This window comes from Pelophylax lessonae (genome assembly GCF_965119305.1).
Source record: "Pelophylax lessonae genome assembly, chromosome: 3".
Taxonomy (NCBI): Eukaryota; Metazoa; Chordata; class Amphibia; order Anura; family Ranidae; genus Pelophylax; species Pelophylax lessonae.
In genome coordinates this window covers 394,029,546-394,047,622 of record NC_138770.1, presented here as the reverse complement: position 1 = coordinate 394,047,622, position 18,077 = coordinate 394,029,546, and the positions used below count along the sequence as shown (strand labels likewise).

At 43.8% G+C, this 18,077-nt stretch overlaps 1 protein-coding gene across 1 annotated transcript in view; it reads right to left on the bottom strand.

Annotated features, from left to right (window-relative positions):
- The window catches only part of NR2E1 (nuclear receptor subfamily 2 group E member 1), an 85,249-nt gene that overhangs the window by 37,002 nt on the left and 30,170 nt on the right, over positions 1-18,077 (bottom strand). The window contains exon 2 of the mRNA XM_082252597.1: positions 3,503-3,648. Coding sequence (XP_082108723.1) covers positions 3,503-3,648 — 146 coding nt within the window. The remainder of the gene's footprint in view (positions 1-3,502; positions 3,649-18,077) is intronic.

Sequence of the window (18,077 nt, the reverse complement as noted above, 5' to 3'; positions counted from 1 at the left end):
AACAAACACTTTTCAAATTTAGCGTAGAGACGGTTCTTTCTGAGACGGGAGAGTACTAAGCGGACATGAGCACGGTGTTGATCCAAGTTAGTAGAGAAGATGAGGATGTCATCCAAATAGACCACGACACAGGTATAGAGCAGGTCTCGGAAAATGTCGTTAACGAACTCCTGGAAGACCGCTGGAGCGTTACAGAGCCCGAAAGGCATGACTAAGTACTCAAAATGCCCGTCTCGGGTGTTAAAAGCCGTCTTCCACTCGTCACCCTCTCGGATGCGAATAAGGTTATAGGCCCCTCTGAGATCCAACTTGGTGAAGTACTTGGCGCCTTGTAACCGGTCAAAGAGTTCCGTAATCAGGGGAAGAGGGTAACGGTTCTTTACAGTAATGCTGTTGAGACCCCGAAAGTCTATGCAAGGCCTAAGGGTACCGTCCTTCTTCGCAACAAAGAAGAATCCTGCTCCGGCAGGAGAAGAGGATTTCCTGATAAACCCTCTCTGCAGGTTCTCCTGGATATACTCTGACATGGCTAGAGTCTCTGGAGGGGAGAGAGGATAGATTCTTCCCCTAGGCGGTGTAGTGCCAGGTTGCAAGTCAATGGGGCAGTCATATGGCCTATGTGGAGGCAACACCTCCGCCTGTTTCTTGCAAAAAACGTCTGGAAAATCCGCATATGGTTCAGGCAGACCGGGAGGAGGAGAAAAAACAGGTGCAGACTTGACTCGTACCGACTTGAGACATCTGCCGAAACAAGCCGAACCCCAGCTTCGAACCTCTCCGGAGGTCCAATCCAGAACTGGACAATGGCGCTGGAGCCAGGGCAGACCCAAGAGGAGTTCTGAGGTGCAATGGGGTAACACAAAAAACTCCAATCGCTCAGAATGCAGGACTCCGATGTCCATCTGGAGGGGTTCTGTACGGAACTGCACCATACCGTCGAGTCTCTCTCCATTAACTGTGGAGATGAAGATGGGCTTCAGTAAACGAACCACAGGGATGTGGAACTTGTTCACCAGCGAGGCGTCGATGAAGTTACCGGCTGAACCGGAATCCAGAAAGGCAGAGGCAGCAAAGGAGATCTTGGCGGACACGGAAATCCGCACGGGTACCGTAATGCGTGGAGAGGAGGTATTCACACCTAGCAACGCCTCTCCCACGTTGACTAGGTGCGAGCGTTTCCCTGACGCGGTGGACGGAGAGGACAGTCCTTTAGAAAGTGCTCAGTACTGGCACAGTACAAACAGAGGTTCTCGTCTCTACGGCGGTTCCTTTCATGCGTGGTCAGGCGAGACCGATCCACCTGCATGGCTTCCTCGGCGGGAGGCCCAGAAGAGGGTTGCGGTGGAGGCTGGAAGATAGGCGCCAGACGAGGAAAGCGTCTGGGATGAGCACTTCCCTTTTCCTGTAGCAGTTCCTCTCGTCGCTCAGCAAAACGCAGGTCAATCCTGGTGGCCAAATGGATGAGGTCACTCAGGTTGGTAGGGACTTCTCGTGCGGCCAGGACGTCCTTTATGGCGCTGGACAAGCCTTTCTTAAAGGTAGCACAGAGCGCCTCGTTATTTCAGGAGAGTTCCGAAGCCAGGGTGCGGAAACGGATAGCATAGTCTCTGACAGAGGAACTCCCCTGGGACAAGTTCAATAACGCAGTCTCTGCTGAGGCAGCCCGGGCTGGCTCCTCAAAAACACTCCGGAATTCCACAAAGAAACTCTGGACACTGGCAGTGGCAGGATCGTTGCGGTCTCAAAGTGGTGTAGCCCAGGCCAGGGCCTTCCCTGAAAGCAGGCTAACGACAAATGCCACCTTGGCTCGCTCCGAGGGGAACTGGTCAGCCGACATCTCCAGGTGAAGGGAGCATTGGGATAAGAATCCGCGGCACAACTTGGGATCACCGTCGTACTTGGCCGGCATGGACAGACGGACTCTAGAAGTGGCGGAGGGCACAGGCTGCGGTGGTGAAGCAGATGCAGGCGGTGGAGGCGGCTGCTGCTGTGCTGGAAGAAGCTGCTGCAGCATGGCGGTCAACTGTGCCAGCTGTTGACCTTGCTGAGCGATCTGCTGCGACTGCTGGGCCACAACTGTAGTAAGGTCCGCGATACTAGGCAGAGGCACATCAGCGGGATCCATGGCCGGATCTTACTGTCAGGGTCCGGACTGGTAGCAGGAGCGGTGCAGGGAGTGGATCCGCTGTGTCAGTGAGGGATTGGCGTGGATCGGTGCGGAGGATCGGTTCTAAGTAGTTACTGGTATTCACCAGAGCCCGCCGCAAGGCGGGATGGGCTTGCTGCGGCGGTAACTACCAGGTCGTGTCCTCTGGTAGCGGCTCAACCTCACCGACTGCTGATATAGGCGTAGTACAAAAGGGACAGGCAGAGGCGTAGTCAGACGTAGCAAAGGTCAGGGCAGGCAGCACAGGTTCAGAGGCGATAGTCGTTAGCAAAGGGTTCAGCAACAGGCAAAGGATTACACAAATAACGCTTTCACTAAGGCAACAAGGCAACAAAGATCCGGCAATGGCTGGAAGGGGCAGGTCACTTATATAGGAAACAGGTCACAGGAAACAGGTCACAGGAAACATGTCACAGGAAACAGGTCACAGGAAACAGGAAACAGGTCACAGGTCACAGGAAACAGGAAACAGGTCACAGGAAACAGGAAGGGAGGTTTGGACCAGGCACCAATTACTGGTGCACAGGCCCCTTAAATTTCAAACGACCTGCGCGCGCGCGCCCTATGGTGCAGGGGCGCGCACTCCGGGAACCATGTGATCGGGGAGCGGAGGAGGGAGCCGGAGCGGGCACAGGTGAGTGGATCTGGAATGAACGCTGCGAGCGCTCCGGTCCAGAAGCAGGGACCGGAGCGCTCAGCGTTACAGTAGGTTCTTAAACCTACTAAATGTTAAAGTGTTACTAAACCCACAACAGTAAAATCAGTCTGTATATGCAGTAAAGCAAGCTTATTATACTTACTGTGGAACCTAAGAGGTTAATCTTGTGCATTGAGTAAAAGGCTGTTTGATACTCTTTCCTAATCCTCCCTTTCTTCCACTGTCCCCAATCTATCTGCTGATAGTACAGAGCCCTGGGGCACTTTGCGCATGCTCAGTTTGGTGTGTATTGCTAGAGAGTTTTTTTTTTCTTGGGAGAGTGCATGTGATCAGCACAGGGCCAATCAGCATTGTCCAGACAGAGAGTGAGGGGTCCTGCAGCCTCATAGGACAGTCAGATAAGAATAAAAATTCCTGCTACAAGCTATAACCAGACACTGATAGAAGTCACAAGACTGCTATATACTGCTGATGGGAAAAGGTATTTAGCAGTTTATATTAACTAAAATAATTGCATTTCCATGTTCTGGGTGCTGTGGGAGATCAGATATTGTGAATGCAGGGTCCTGGGTTTAGTAACACTTTAAGGAACATACTGTATGTTATTCTAGTCATATTTCTAATTACATATTGCACATATATCTACATGCATTGATTGAATCATAACAGGTGCTCACCTGATTTCCAGATTTGCACACGTAAGTCCTGTTCCTTCGAATGCTTCTCTTGAAGAAGCCAGAACACCCATCACAAGCATAAACTCCGTAGTGTTTTCCTGAGCTGCGGTCCCCACACACTTTACAGGGAATGTCCAAGATTCGACCTGTATGCAGATACAATAATATTATCAGAAATTGAGGAAAATTTTGTTTCTCTCATAATGTTCATTGCTAGAATCATTGTGAATTCTTTAAATGATGATACACAAAACCCGGAGTGTTTTATACAAGAGCATTTTTCATGATCAAGTTTCATCATTCTGAGTCTCTGAAACCAGGCTACAGCATTATTTGTTAAATCTGAACTCAAAGCAAACAGCTAAGTACACAGGTTATAATAAATATACGGGGGACAAAACAGGAAGTGAGAGGAAATTCCTCCAAAGTGATGGAATGCCTGGTTGTCACCAGGGTCACTAGAACTGTTACCCAACTGGATGATTTTCACTCTATGCCTGTGTCAACCCAAAACTTGGGATTTTATTTCACTTTCATGCTTGTTGATAATGGGACAAATAGAGAGGGTGAATATACCTAATTGAGACACTGACAGCAATAAAAACCTGACAGGTATTCTAAATTTCTTCAATTAAAATGTTTTGCCTTTAGTAATTAAGTAAACTTAAGATTTAATCCCAATCTTATGTAAGGACATTGATTATGACAATGTTGGCCCATAGAAATTGATTGCATACTAGTTGACTTTTAGAAGAATTAGGTGAAATTTTTTTTTCCCTACTCATCTTTTCTGACTGTTTTTCAATAGTTTTGAATTTGGCTAGGGTCAGTGTCACTAGCATGAGGCGATACCTGGGTGAATGTCTATGACCAAACAAGGGGCAAGGGTGGCATGAGGGCCCGGCGTTCTCTAGTGGGCCCTGTGCTCACTGCCCGGCACTGTGGAGCTCAATTGGCATTTGCCATTGAACACTAGAATTGATCGCCACTTTACCGCCACTGGTGCCCTGTGCTTTTCGGACTGGAGAAGCCGTGGAGAACACTATGCTCCCTGTAAAATTGTTCAGCATGACCGGTTTAGTAGTGGGTCAGTGATGGTCTGGGAAGGCATAACTATGGAGGGACGCACAGACCTTTACAGGTTAGACAATGGCACCCTGACTGCCATTAGGTATCGAAAATAAATCCTTGGACCCATTGTCCTAGTATGTAATCAGACCCTACGCTGTTTCAGTGGGTCCTGGATTCCTCCTGGTGCATGACAATGTCTGGCCTCATGTGGCCAGTTCTTGGAGGATGAAGGAATGATACCATTGAATGGCCCCCTTGCGCCTGACCTAAATCCAATAAAACTCTGGTACATTATGTTTCGATCCATCTCACGCCACCAAATTGCACCTCAGTCTGTTCAGGAGCTCAGTGATGCCCTGGTCCAGATCTGGGAGGAAATATCCCAGGGCACCATCCGTCATCTCATTAGGAGCATGCCCAAACGTTGTCAGGCATGCATACAAGCACGTGAAGGCCATACAAACTACCATTTTGGTTGCTGCAATGAAGTTTCAGCAAAATTAACTAGCCTGCTGCATCATTTTTTCACTTTGGTTTTTGGGGTGTCTTTGAATTCAGCCCTCTGTAGGTTGATAATTTTCATTTCCATCAAACGACGTGGCATCCTTTCATTCCTAACACATTACCCAGTTCATATAAGTATAGATATCCAGCATGATATTTTTCCCCATTGAGATCTGATGTGTTTTCTAAGTGTTCCTTTAATTTTTTTGAGCAGTGTATTTAGACCAGGAGCTCAATACTCAGTTATATTTAGACCAGTACTGCAATGCTCAGTTATATTTTGACCAGTTCTTCAATGCCCAGTTAGCTTACTTGGTAAAAGTTTAGCTTTGAATAAATTATTGATTTGGGTTTAGTATTGCCCAGCAATGTATGGCTGCATATCTCTAACACACCTATCAGGACCAAATGGTCAGCCCATCACTGTCTCCAGCACTTTCACAATGTCAAACATGCTTGTATACCAAAACGTGTATTGGCTTTGCTTAACCACTCTTGGATACTCTAAAAGAAGCTGCACCTGTGAATTAGACTGCAATTTTTAATATAAGCTTCCATTGTTGGCATTTGACAACCCGAGATCAAACACAGACTACCTTTTGTTATGTAGGTGTGGTATATAAAGCATAACAGCCCACATCTGTTTATGTGACCATATGCTAAGCTTATTAAAACAGTAAGGTTATGTTTATGCATGGCTGTTCCTTCACCCCTGCAGCCCCCTCTCTATCAGGTGCTCTCTCTAAATACTTATTGATATTAGACACCTGTAGTGTTAGGACAATAGGTGGTATGTCTACTGTGCCCTGCAGTATGGAAAAGTGGAACTAACTCATTATTTATTCTCATAACATGTAATAATGACTTTTAGGCCTCGTTCACATGAGAGGTGGATTCTTGCAGACACTCGAAAAAGAAATGACAGTTTGAAAGCTGCCTTAGCTGCCCACAAACTTTCAAATGTAATTGCACATGATCTCCTTTTCCTAACTGCTGGTAATCGCTCCATGTGTGATTACATGTAAACTCCTGCGGACGGCTGCACTCACTATCAGCCTGTCTGCATCCACCTATAAATCCAGGCACATGGATACACTGGATTCTTGCCACAGTTGGCACTAAAATCATAAAATGCCATGCTGACGAGGCCATAAAGCCATTGTAAAATTCTAGTCTGAATTTTTTTCTGTAGTTGGGATTTTAATAATTTAGTACAGTTAAATATCTGTCACAGCTGCTTGTGCTCCCAATCAAACTGTCAGGTCATCAAATGGCTTGTGTCATATCTGATCACATTTGCAGCACTATGGCAACTGCAGATCAAACAGAGGCTAAGATAACAGCTTTCTTGGCTGTAAAGGATAGGAGGGTTAAGTTCAGCTTTAACGTGGCATGCCGGACCTGTTACAGTGTGTTTTTATGGACTATGTGTTGTTAGCCCTGTCCAGTTTTCTTTGCCAAACTGCAGGATTTAGACCCACCTATTCTCTCATCTGCACAACATAAAGACTAATCATTTCGTAGTCCCAAGATAAGGACTAGGAGCACTAATTACTTCTCTCCTATCTAACTATATTTGTGATATAAAAACTTTGATGGCCCATCATTTCCTTCAATTAAACAGTGACAAGACTGAAGTCATGCTTATTGGCACCCCCATCAATTATGTAAGGCCAGTCCTAATAGCTTATCTATAGATAGCACTGTACTATCTATACATCAAACATCTAGGGGTGATATTTGATGCTAATTTAGTCTTTGACAACATGTACAAAATGTTGTCAGAACATTTTTTTTCCACTTGAGAAACATTGCTCGGCTGCATCCTATGTTATCCTACACTGTAGCTGAAAAGCTGATCCATACATATGTGTTCTCCCCCGACTTGACTACTGCAATGCTCTACTTACTCGCTGGTGTACCTAAATCCACTATTTATTGACCTGACTATGTTCAAAATTCTGCAGCCAGAATATTGACTAGGTCTGGTACAAGTGATCATTTTACCCTTATTCTGGAGCAGGGGCTGACTGGCAACCTTCGGCCTAGGGGGCAAGTGCAAACCAGAGGTCAATGGTGCAGCGACTTAGCCCCCTCCCACTTAAGCTATTTCCGGCCTCCTTCTGACCCCCATTCCAGGCTGAAGCTCAGCTCCAGGTACTCTCTACTCACAGGCCGAATCCGGGTTCCCGATCTGGCCAGCAGGGGGCGGTTAGGGGCAGCTGGGACAGCTCGGTTGGGGCTGGCCAGGGAAGGAGAGTCTCCAGTGAGGCATAAAACCTTTGCTCAGACACAGTTTACACCATCCATGCTGAGGGAGGGGGGAGGCCTGCGCCCTGTCCTTGTCTTCAACCCGCATTCAGTAGGTCAGCGGCAGGGACTTCTCGCTTCTCTTCACTGGGAATCCTTTAGAAATGTCTGTGGCAATAACGAGTGCAGCCTTTTTAAGGGGTATCAGAGCGGCCCAGGGGGAAATCGCCCCCCCTTCCCCCTGGCCCAGTCCTCCCCTGTCCTGGAGTCTTTGCACTGGCTTACCATCAGGTTTTAAATAAACTTTGAGATCCTAATGCTCACCTATAAGACTCTTCATGGTTTGGCACCCCATTATTTCTCTGAACTTTTATCAACCTACCCCCCTCGTAACCTCCGCTTCTCAAATTCTGGTCCTATGTGTGTCTCCTCTACTTACCTACACTTGATGGGAGACTGACCCTTTTCCTGCTATGCTCCAAATCTCTGGAATTACTTCCAAAGACCATCAGAGAGTCATCTTCTCTAAACTCACTCAAACCAAACCAAAAAATTTTTTTAGACAAGCTTAAAGCGGAGTTCCGGGCAGAGAATCGTTTTTTTTTTGAACATACCCCCGGGACAGTCAGGGCTAGCACATTCCACAATGGCTAGCCTCTGATCTGTCCCGGTTCGCACTTACCTTTTAGAAGAAATACTTACTTAGAAGTTTTCTTCCACAGCGTTTCCATCTCGGTTGTGGGCAGCTGAAGCCGGCGCGGTCCTCTTCTCCGTCTTCTTCCGCGTCTTCGTGTCCCAGAATGCACTGCACCGGCCCCTCTCGTCACTTCCGGCGCGGCGCCGCATTCCTAAACAGCTTCTGGGCATGCCCAGAAGCTGTTTAGCAGGGGAATGCGGCGTCGCCCGGAAATGACGAGCGGGGCCGGTGCGGCGCATTGATTCCTGGGAGCTATGACGTTCAGCTCCCAGGAATCATAGCGAGACAGGAAGTGACGGGGTGAGCCGCGGCTCCGAGGGAGGAAGCTGTCATAGGTGAGTATTTACGATCGTCAATTACAAGGTGAGTTTTTAAAAAAAAAAAATCTAACTATCCAATTCCTTTTCAGGTTAGGCTGAACTAGCGGACGGGCACAAAAAAAAAATATCGTTTTTGTGCCCGGAACTCCGCTTTAATTGTCCAATTTTTACTTTATGTTATCCTGTGTATTCCTTGTGGTTTCCTTATAAAGCGATTTGAGACGCTACCTTTAAAGGCGCTTTATAAAATAAAGTTTATTATTATTATAATTACTCTTCTTGAGATAACACACAAAAGATAGCGCAGAACACAGGACAGCTTTGAATTTCAGATATTAACAACAGGTTGTTTATGCACTTATATAGATACTGTGTAACAAAATGCTTTTAACCAATTAATGAGCAGGCCTATTTCTAACACTTGTTGTTTACAAGATAAATTCAGTATTTTTTGCTAGAAAATTACTTAGAACCCCCAAACATTTATATTTGTTTTTAGCAGAGACCCTAGAGAATAAAATGGAGATCGTTGCAATACTTTATTTCCCTCCGTATTTGCGCAGCGGTCTTAAAACACAATTTTTTTTAAAAAATACACTTTTTTGAATTAGAAAATAAGAAAACAGAAAACAATTGTTTTCTATAATGTGAAAGAGAATGTTATGCCGAGTAAATAGATACCCAACATGTCATGCTTCAAAATTCATGGAATGGCGACAAACATTGGTATTTACAAATCTCCATAGGCGACGCTTTCTACAGGTTACCAGTTTAGAGTTACAGAGGAGGTCTAGGGCTATAATTATTGCTCTTGCTTTAATGATCGCGACAATGTCTCACATGTGTGGTTTGAACACTGTTTACATATGTGGGCGCGACTTGCGTATGCGTTCGTTTCTGCGCGCAAGCTCGGAGGGACGGGGTGCTTAAAAAAAAAAAAAATTCCTATTAACTTTACCTTTTATTTTTAATTTTTCATTTTTTTTAATTTTTACAAAGTTTTTGATCACTTTTATTCCTATTACAAGGAATGTAACATCCCTTATAATAGAAATAAGCAGGACAGGTCCTCTTTATTTTGTATGATCTGGGGTCAAAAAGACCTCAGATCTCACATCTACCCAATTTTTTTTCAGCAAGACATATGACGTTGCTCTGGTCCTCCAAGGCCATAGAGTCGAGTGGGGGCCATTATGTCCCCACTCGACTTCCTGCCTAGGACATGGATGGACCGCATTGTTTTCCCTGCTATCGACGGCTCCGGTAAGCAGGGAAAACGACCGGGAAGCAGCGGGAAGGGGGGGGGGGCACCTTTCCCGCTGCCCATAAAAGTGATCCCCTAATGAATCCACTGCTGGGACCACTTTTATGTGAAAGAGGACTGCCCGCCCATTAAGAAAATACTGGGGTTATGGCAGCTATCTGCTGCCATAACACCGGTATTTAACATCAACGTACCGACGTAAAACTGCAGCGGGCAGTCCGGGAGTGGTTAATAGTGTATTTTACAGACCAAAAGTGATCAGATAATGGAGGTTAAAAAATAGAAAATCAAACTTCTTCATTAATTTAGGCCAATATGTATTCTGCTACATGTTTTTGGTAAAAATAAAAAAATAAATAAATCCAAAAAAGTGTATATTAACCACTTGCCTACTGTGCACTTAAACCCCCTTCCCATCCAGACCAATTTTTAGCCTTCAGCGCTCTTACACTTTTAATGACAATTGCGCGGTCATGCTACACTGTACCCATATGATATTTTTATCATCTTTTTCACACAAATAGAGCTTTCTTTTGGTGGTATTTAATCACCTCTGGGGTTTTTATTTTTTACAAAAAAAAAGAAAAAAGACAGAAAATTTTGAAAAAAAAAAGTTTTTCTTATTTTCTGCGAGTAAATTTTGAAAATAAATAAATTTTTCTCCTTCACTGATGTGCGCTGATGAGGCGGCACTGATGGGCACTGATAGGCTGCACTGATGGGCACTGATGAGGTGGCACTTATGGGCACTGATGAGGTGGCACTTATGGGCGCTGATGAAGAGGTACTAATATGCCGCACTGATGAGCACTGATAGGCAGCACTGATAGGCGGCACTGATGAGCACTGATAGGCGGCACTGATGAGCACTGATAGGCGGCACTGCTGGGCACTGAGAGGTGGCACTGCTGGGCACTGAGAGGTGGCACTGCTGGGCACTGAGAGGCGGCACTGATGGGCGGCACTGATGGGCACTGATGGGCACTGGCAGATGGCACTGATGGACACTGACGGGTGGCACTGATAAGCATTGATGGGTGGCACTGATGAGCACTGATGGGCAGCACCATCAGTGCCCACACTCAGTGCCCATAGTGCTGCCAGTCAGTGCTCATCAGTGCCTAGATGAGCAGGCACTGATGGGCACTGACTGGCGGCACTATGGGCACTGATTGTGGGCACTGATGGGGGGCAATGATGGCAGGCACTGATGGTGGGCACTGTGTATGTTTTTTACCTCTAGTAATCAGGGCACTGGTGATCGGTGCCCTGATTACATTTGTCTGTGTCCCCGGCGGCTGAGCAGCTCTTTACCACGATCTGTGATTGGCTGTGTCCAAGGGACACGGCCAACACAGATTTTCCCCGATGCGCGCTCACGGGAGCGCGCGGGGAGCCTGTGTCTGGGAGGCCGTTTAAAGACGGCCTCCCGAAAATGTGGGTCCGCGCTGCAGCCGTCTTTCGGCTATAGCGCGGACCGGAAGTAGTTAATTGGTTTGCACAAAAGTTATAGCATTTACAAACTATGGGATATATTTATGGAATTTTCTATTTATTTATTTTTTTTTTTAGTAGTATTGGCAGCGACTTATAGTGGGACTGCAATTGTTGCAAATGACAAACTGGACACTAACTGACACTTTTGACACTTTTTGAGGACCAGTGACACTAATACAGTGATCAGTGCTAAAAAAATATGCATTGCCACTGTACTAATGACACTGGTTGGGAAGGGTTAACATCGGGGCGATCAAAGGGTTAACTGTGTGCCTAGCCAGTGTTTGTGTACTGTGTGGGAGGTGCTTTTACTAGGGTAAGGCATTGATCCATCTTCCTGCTTTGCAGGAACACAGGATCCATGCCTTCCCTACTGACAGAAAGGTGATCTGCTTTTGTTTACATAGGCAGATTGCTGTACTGAACAATCAGTGGGTGCTGGCAGACATTGAGTCCACAGATCAGCTCTCACTGTGTATAATCACAGCAGGAGTGGGCCGGCTACAGCGCACATGCGTGTCCCAGAGCCAGAAGTGCAGGATCCCGTACTAGGTATGTGATCTTGTGCAGCAGAGCCACCTTGCTGCCGTATATGTAAATTATACGGTCGGCAAATGGTTATAAAAGTAGAATATAATAAGGAATGTGGACTCACCATGTGCACGCGAACATGCTGATTCTGGCTGCCCCACTTATCACCCCCCTAAAGCTTTAGCAATCCAATAAATTGCACCCAAACCACCAAGTAAATCATGATAAAAAGAGATGACACCCAGATACCCCTGAGGAAACTGGCAAATCTTGGTGTGCAGGGATAGAGACATAAGTCTTTTATCACAGACACCAGAATGCAGGCCAAGTATGGGGGATGTAGAAATGCTGGGGACAGCAGTTGACATTCTAACACCGCTGGGTGAGAATAAACCCTGGTCTCCATACACATACACAGTGAGTTTCTAATGAGTTCTCCCTCACATTCACTGTGCACAGAGCTGGGGCCATGAAATCAGGGGATAAGATATGCTTGGAAATATCTGCTGAAACAATAAACAATGCCTCAGTGACCCCCAATTAAAGCACACCTGGATGCCTTCCTCCACAATGTAGAATCCACATATATGTGGAGTTTAAATAAGGCTGAAACTCTTAGCTAAGGGTGTGTGAATTTGGGGAAATGTGTGGGGGGAACTACCCAAACCCTGCAAGTCCTGCAATATTATCATAAAATTGAGGTTCTCATCACTTAGTTTAGACTGTGAAAATAGAAGTTAGAGGAAAACCATAAGAATCGGGGGTTACTGAAGGCTACTGGGACCAAAGATCTTTTGCCGATCTTCCTGGGCATCTTTACCAAATTCTTGAAAGATTGCATGATCAGCCCCTACAAGTGGAACAGGGTCAAAGGGCTCTAATGCCGAGAAATGAGAATAACCCTAGGAACAGGTAATTACTCCATTACAAAGATAAAGAAGCCATTATGCAACACAATTCTGCATGAACGACTCTTTCTTGACTTTGACGATGCCAAACTGTATTTCTTCCCAGACTTATCCTATTGCATACTCACTATGTGGAGGGCCCTCCTACTGGATCTACTTAAGAAATAAGGGATTGTGATCCTTTTGTATCATAGCAACCAAGGACGACACAACTGCTACTCGGCGGGGCAGAGGGGAACTCTAGGGCTTTTTGGAAGCCCTGAAACTTCCAGATGTAGATATTTCAAACTGGAGATCTATGGATGACATCCTGATCCCACAGACTTCTGAGGGATGTAAAGTGGTCCAAAACAAGCAAAGTTATCTCCAACAGTCTGCAGGCCCACTGCCTAGGAGGTTGCTGGGCTTGCCAGGTCTTTATACTTCCTGAATTCACACCAATTTGTGGATGCCTACTAAAATGCTTTCTAATTGATTGTCATATTATTACTTACTACAATGCTTTTTCACTGTTTGCCAACTTATAACTGTCACTTTATGGGAACTGTGTTCTATACATTATTAGCTCTATCTCCTGAAACTCACAAGAGGCCTTTGACCCAAGCTAATCAGAGGAGTATCTTTTAGTCACTGTTTCTTAACATGGGAAAGGCTATGTGGGTATTTTAGCACCCAAAACATGTACGACTTTTCCTAACGGTTGATATATAATATGCGCCTTATATTGTAAGTGACAGTTCAGGACTTCAATAGTTAACCTGGTTAAGGGATGATTATACTAGTTTTGCTTCTATAGGTTTGTTCACATTGCCAGATGATATACTAGACCAGGTAGTTTATGTAACATTGTTTTCAGTTAGTTGTTGAGTTTTTTCATCACTTGCCACCAGTCTATCTAAGCTTGTGTTCAAGCTCATTTTTCTCACCACAATGGCAAAGTTGAAAGTTCTCACCTTGCATTTCAGTCCTAGCTCTGTGCCTGGACTGCCTACCTATGAATGTAACAATTGGCTCTTTAGCACTTTTTACAATAGAAAACCTAAAGGGATAGGTATTGCTATCCATAAACAATTTTAATTTTTCCCAACAGAACACTTGGCTGATCCAGGGATCAGGTATGTCTTTGTGAAAAGATCCCCGTATGGACAATCAGTCAATAAATTCACATCATATGCTCCAAACCCTCAACAGATCCAATTCATGGATGGGATCCAAGGAACAGTTTAGAAATTTTTGTTCAGGAATTTGACTCCTTCAATGTCTAGATTTCATTGTCAGCCCCACACTGACCCTCTTCTGCAATCTCTGGTGAAACCCTTAAGCATTATCAGAAATTACTGCAACAGGTTCAACTAGTGGATTGCTGGAGACTCACTTATACTGCTGAGAAAGACTGCATATATTACTTAACAGTAACCCAGTCCAACTCAAGGTTAGACTTGATGATGGTAGACCAGAGTTAGTAGAGTTAGGAGCATGGTATTGAGTATGGTGGCTTGCTAGCAGGAGCCTTCAAGAAGAAAGATGACAAGGGCTATATTCATTTACCATGGGGAGAAGACCTGCTGCCAGTTAGCTAATCTGTTCCAAAACTACTGCATGTCCTTAAATATCAATAACATTACCAAGAGAAGAAACAGAAAAGACTAGGACTAAATGGTAAAAGAAAATTCAACAATACCTGCCTGACTACCTTAGCCTAGATCCCCAGGTGTTAGAACAGTATAACTTCTGAGATAGCAATGACAACGTATGTGGGACCAGGTGATCACACTAGAGAGTAGGGACTACTTCTTAAAACATGCAAAACTCTCTTCCACATTTGACCACTTAATTTTTTCCCTGACCTCTGCCAAAGTTATTCCAACAGATGTTAAGAAGGCTCATATAACTTTGCTGCTCAAAGGAGGGTAAGGATCAATTTCCCTCTCTCTCTCTCTGTCAAATTTTCAATCCCATTTAATTGTTAAATGTGACCATTAAGGTTCTGGCAAAAAAAAACCTAGCTGATCAGTTAAAGCTATACTTAGGAGACATTATCCACCAAGATCAGATAGGATTTATCCCACAAAGAGAAGGCAGGGACATCTCTCAAAGAGCAATATCACTTCTTCATTGCATAAAACACCAGAACATACAATGCCCGGTCTTATCAAAAGACACTGAAAATATATTTGATAGGATAGACTGGGCTATTAAAGCTAAAGTCTTCCACCATCTTCCACCTTGTATGGCAAATCTTTTATTTATCTTTGAAATATTGCTTTGGAGGATTAGACAGAACCCAGGTATATCTAATATAATGGTAGGCTCCTCTCTGATTGACTTACTTTTGCAGACAATGTCCTGTTCTTTGTGACTTAGCCCCACATATCCCCATCTAACAGTATGAAGGAACTTAACAGGTTCCCAAACTTTTCTAGTTTTAAATTAATTTGGAAAAATCTGAGATCTTGCCAATTACCATCTCAGTGGAGCACAAAGGGAATTTGGAAAGTTATTTTTCATTCAAAAGGCAAACCCATACCACATGCTTAGGAATAAAATTAGCCACCGGGGTAAGTGATTTATTCCCAGAAAACGTAGCAATCCTTATTCTGAGCCTAAAGATCTCTTAGAGTGAGGTAAACTACAATGTATTTGGAAAAATCCATATTCTAAAAATGAATATACCGTCCAGAATTCTATTTTGTTGTCCAAATGCTCCCCATAGCAATACCAAAAACCTACTTTTTAAATTGCTAACATTTTGTCCTATTTGTATAGAAGAGTACCAAAAAAAAAAACAAGTTTGTTCTACTCAAAGCGGAAAATCATGAAAGACAGGGGGGTTTGTGCCTTCCAGATTTACATTTTTACTATAAGGTTAATACCTTATCATGGAGAAATTATGGGTACATTATGGGTACCTTTGGAAAACCATAGGCAGGTCATAATTTATCCAATGCCACATGGCTCACAAAACAGCACAGGGGCCTGATGGACACCATCATCCCCTGTCACTTAACACCCTAGAAGCCTGGGACTCAATGAATAGTGAAGGAACATGGGCTGCTTTTGACTCTCAACTATTGGCTCTGAAAAGCTTTCAAGTGGGAGAGAAATTAGACTTTTTCAAAAAATGGGGGCATAAGAAAATCTGATGTTTCCACCACATGGAGGGTACATACTTGAAATCAATAACAACAATAGAGACCCTCCCCCCTAGATGCCTGGAAACATACACAGCTTCTTAACTTATTCTGAAGTTTTGGAAGTCCAGTTAGGTCTTGTGGCACCCTTACTCCATTTAAATCCTTGTGCAAGCAAAGTTACCCATCTCTCAAACTGATTTCTCTACGTTTTCCAGACACCCTAATGTACAAAATTACTCAACTGGCTTATACCTGCCCATTGCACTCTAAAATGCCGGAAACTCATTATAAATTACATTCAAAATGGTACAGCATGCCTGAAAGATTTACCCCCACAGTCCTCCAGACTTCTACTGGTCAAATAGTAACTTTTCTACACCTTTGGTGTTATTGACCAGTCATAAAACCTTTTTTGATGGGAAATATTTCAAAAAGTGACAGCAGCAAGTTCCCGATGACCCAATGGTGGTTCTGTTCTATGCACTTCCTGCCACTATTGGTACTCACAAGGAATCAATCCTGACACAACTGTTAAATGCAAGGAAAATCTGAATTCCTATACCAGGGAAATAACATAGAGCACCAGCCACAATGGAATGTTTGACCAAAGTACATCAAATATTGTAAACTGAAGAATGGGCACATGAACTGAAATATAAATATGACAACATTTACAAACCCTATGAAGTATGGATACATTTTATTAACTCGGACACCTAACCACAGGCATAAGGTTAAGACATCTTCACTGAAAAACAGCTTACTTCGTTAACTGACATTATGATGGAATTATAGTAGACACTAGGCAAATTAAGTTAGTTCATTAATTTTTTTCCCTCCACCCTTTCAAGTTTCACGATATGGTTTTTGTACAAGTGCAGACATTGGATATACACTATATACTATATATACTATATACTATATATATATATACTATATATACACTATATATACACTATGTAACATTCCTATTGTTTTGAAATTATGCTTACAGCTGTTATACTGTCTGTGGAAAGTGTAACTTTTATGTTTTTCTTTTTTTCTTTTTGTATATTGGATTTGTATAAAAATGCAAAAATGCTGTTTAAAATAAAAGATTTTTTTTAAAGTAGAAAATGAAATTTGATTTTTGACAGAACAGGCTGGATCTGCTATCGCCACAATGCCATTCTGTCAGGCAAAGTTCTTACCCTTTTGGATAGTGGTGGGGAGTTACTGCTGATTCTTGTCTCCACGTATTACTATTGCCTAAGTTCTGAAGCTTTTCCTGTCAGAATGGCATTGGAATTAACTGTTACAGTGAAGGGTGACTGCTGCAGACATGAATCCACATCTAAATGCCTGAACTATATATATATGCTATATATGCTGAAATATATGCTGAACTATATAAAACTATATATGCTGAAATCCCCTTCCTCTTTCCCCAAGTTGCAGAGATTCAGATACTTACACATGTTCATTCCTCATATATGTCATAATAATGTTAAATCACTTCTTTACTGAACCAGGCTTCTAATCAGATATAATATGGTGTTGTTTTATAATAAATAAATTAGTGCCATTTTAACTGAGGTTAATTATAGGAATTAGGGTAATACCACTCTATAACAGCCAGAACCATACCAAAGTCATCTTATCCAAATATTTTCATCATATAAGAGCCAGAATGATGACAGCTCATCTAAAGCAGTAAAAAAGAAATTTCACAGCTCTGATTAGCCAAAAAATAAAGAAAAATGCACATAGCTGCCATAAAATGCTCATGTATGCATCGCATGTTTTTTTTTTTTTTAGGTTTCTGCTAGTGCAGAAGTATAGCCCCATACTGTAAAATATAAGAATATGTACACAAAATTTAGCATTTTAAATCTTTGGTATAAGTTCTTTGCTTACGTGCATATATACAGTATATAATAATGTATATATATCTATATATATTAGAGATTGACCGATTATCGGCAAAGCCGATATGCACTTTCCCCGATACATCGGAATCGGCCACCAAGGTGACCGATATTGCCAATATTTCGGGAAAGTGCTTGTACCGGAGTGATGCCTGCAGCTAGAGGCATCACCCCGGTACTGGTGTCCATAGCCGACGGTCTGCTGTCTTTTAATGACAACCGATGTGGCTGAGAAGCTGCTCGGCTGTCATTACAAGGAGCGGGAGAGGACGTCCCCCCCCCCTCCCGCCACCTTCCGCTGCTCACCCGGGTCTCCAGCCCCACCGGGAGACCCGGGCAACAAGCCTGCACGGCCGCCGAAGACACGATCAAAGCTGCATTCAGCTCTGATCGGGTCTCCATGCGAAAACCCGGAAGTGATGTCATGAGTGACATCACTTCCAGGTACTGTCTGGAGCCAGATTAAAAAAAAATGACATCATTCAAAACAGC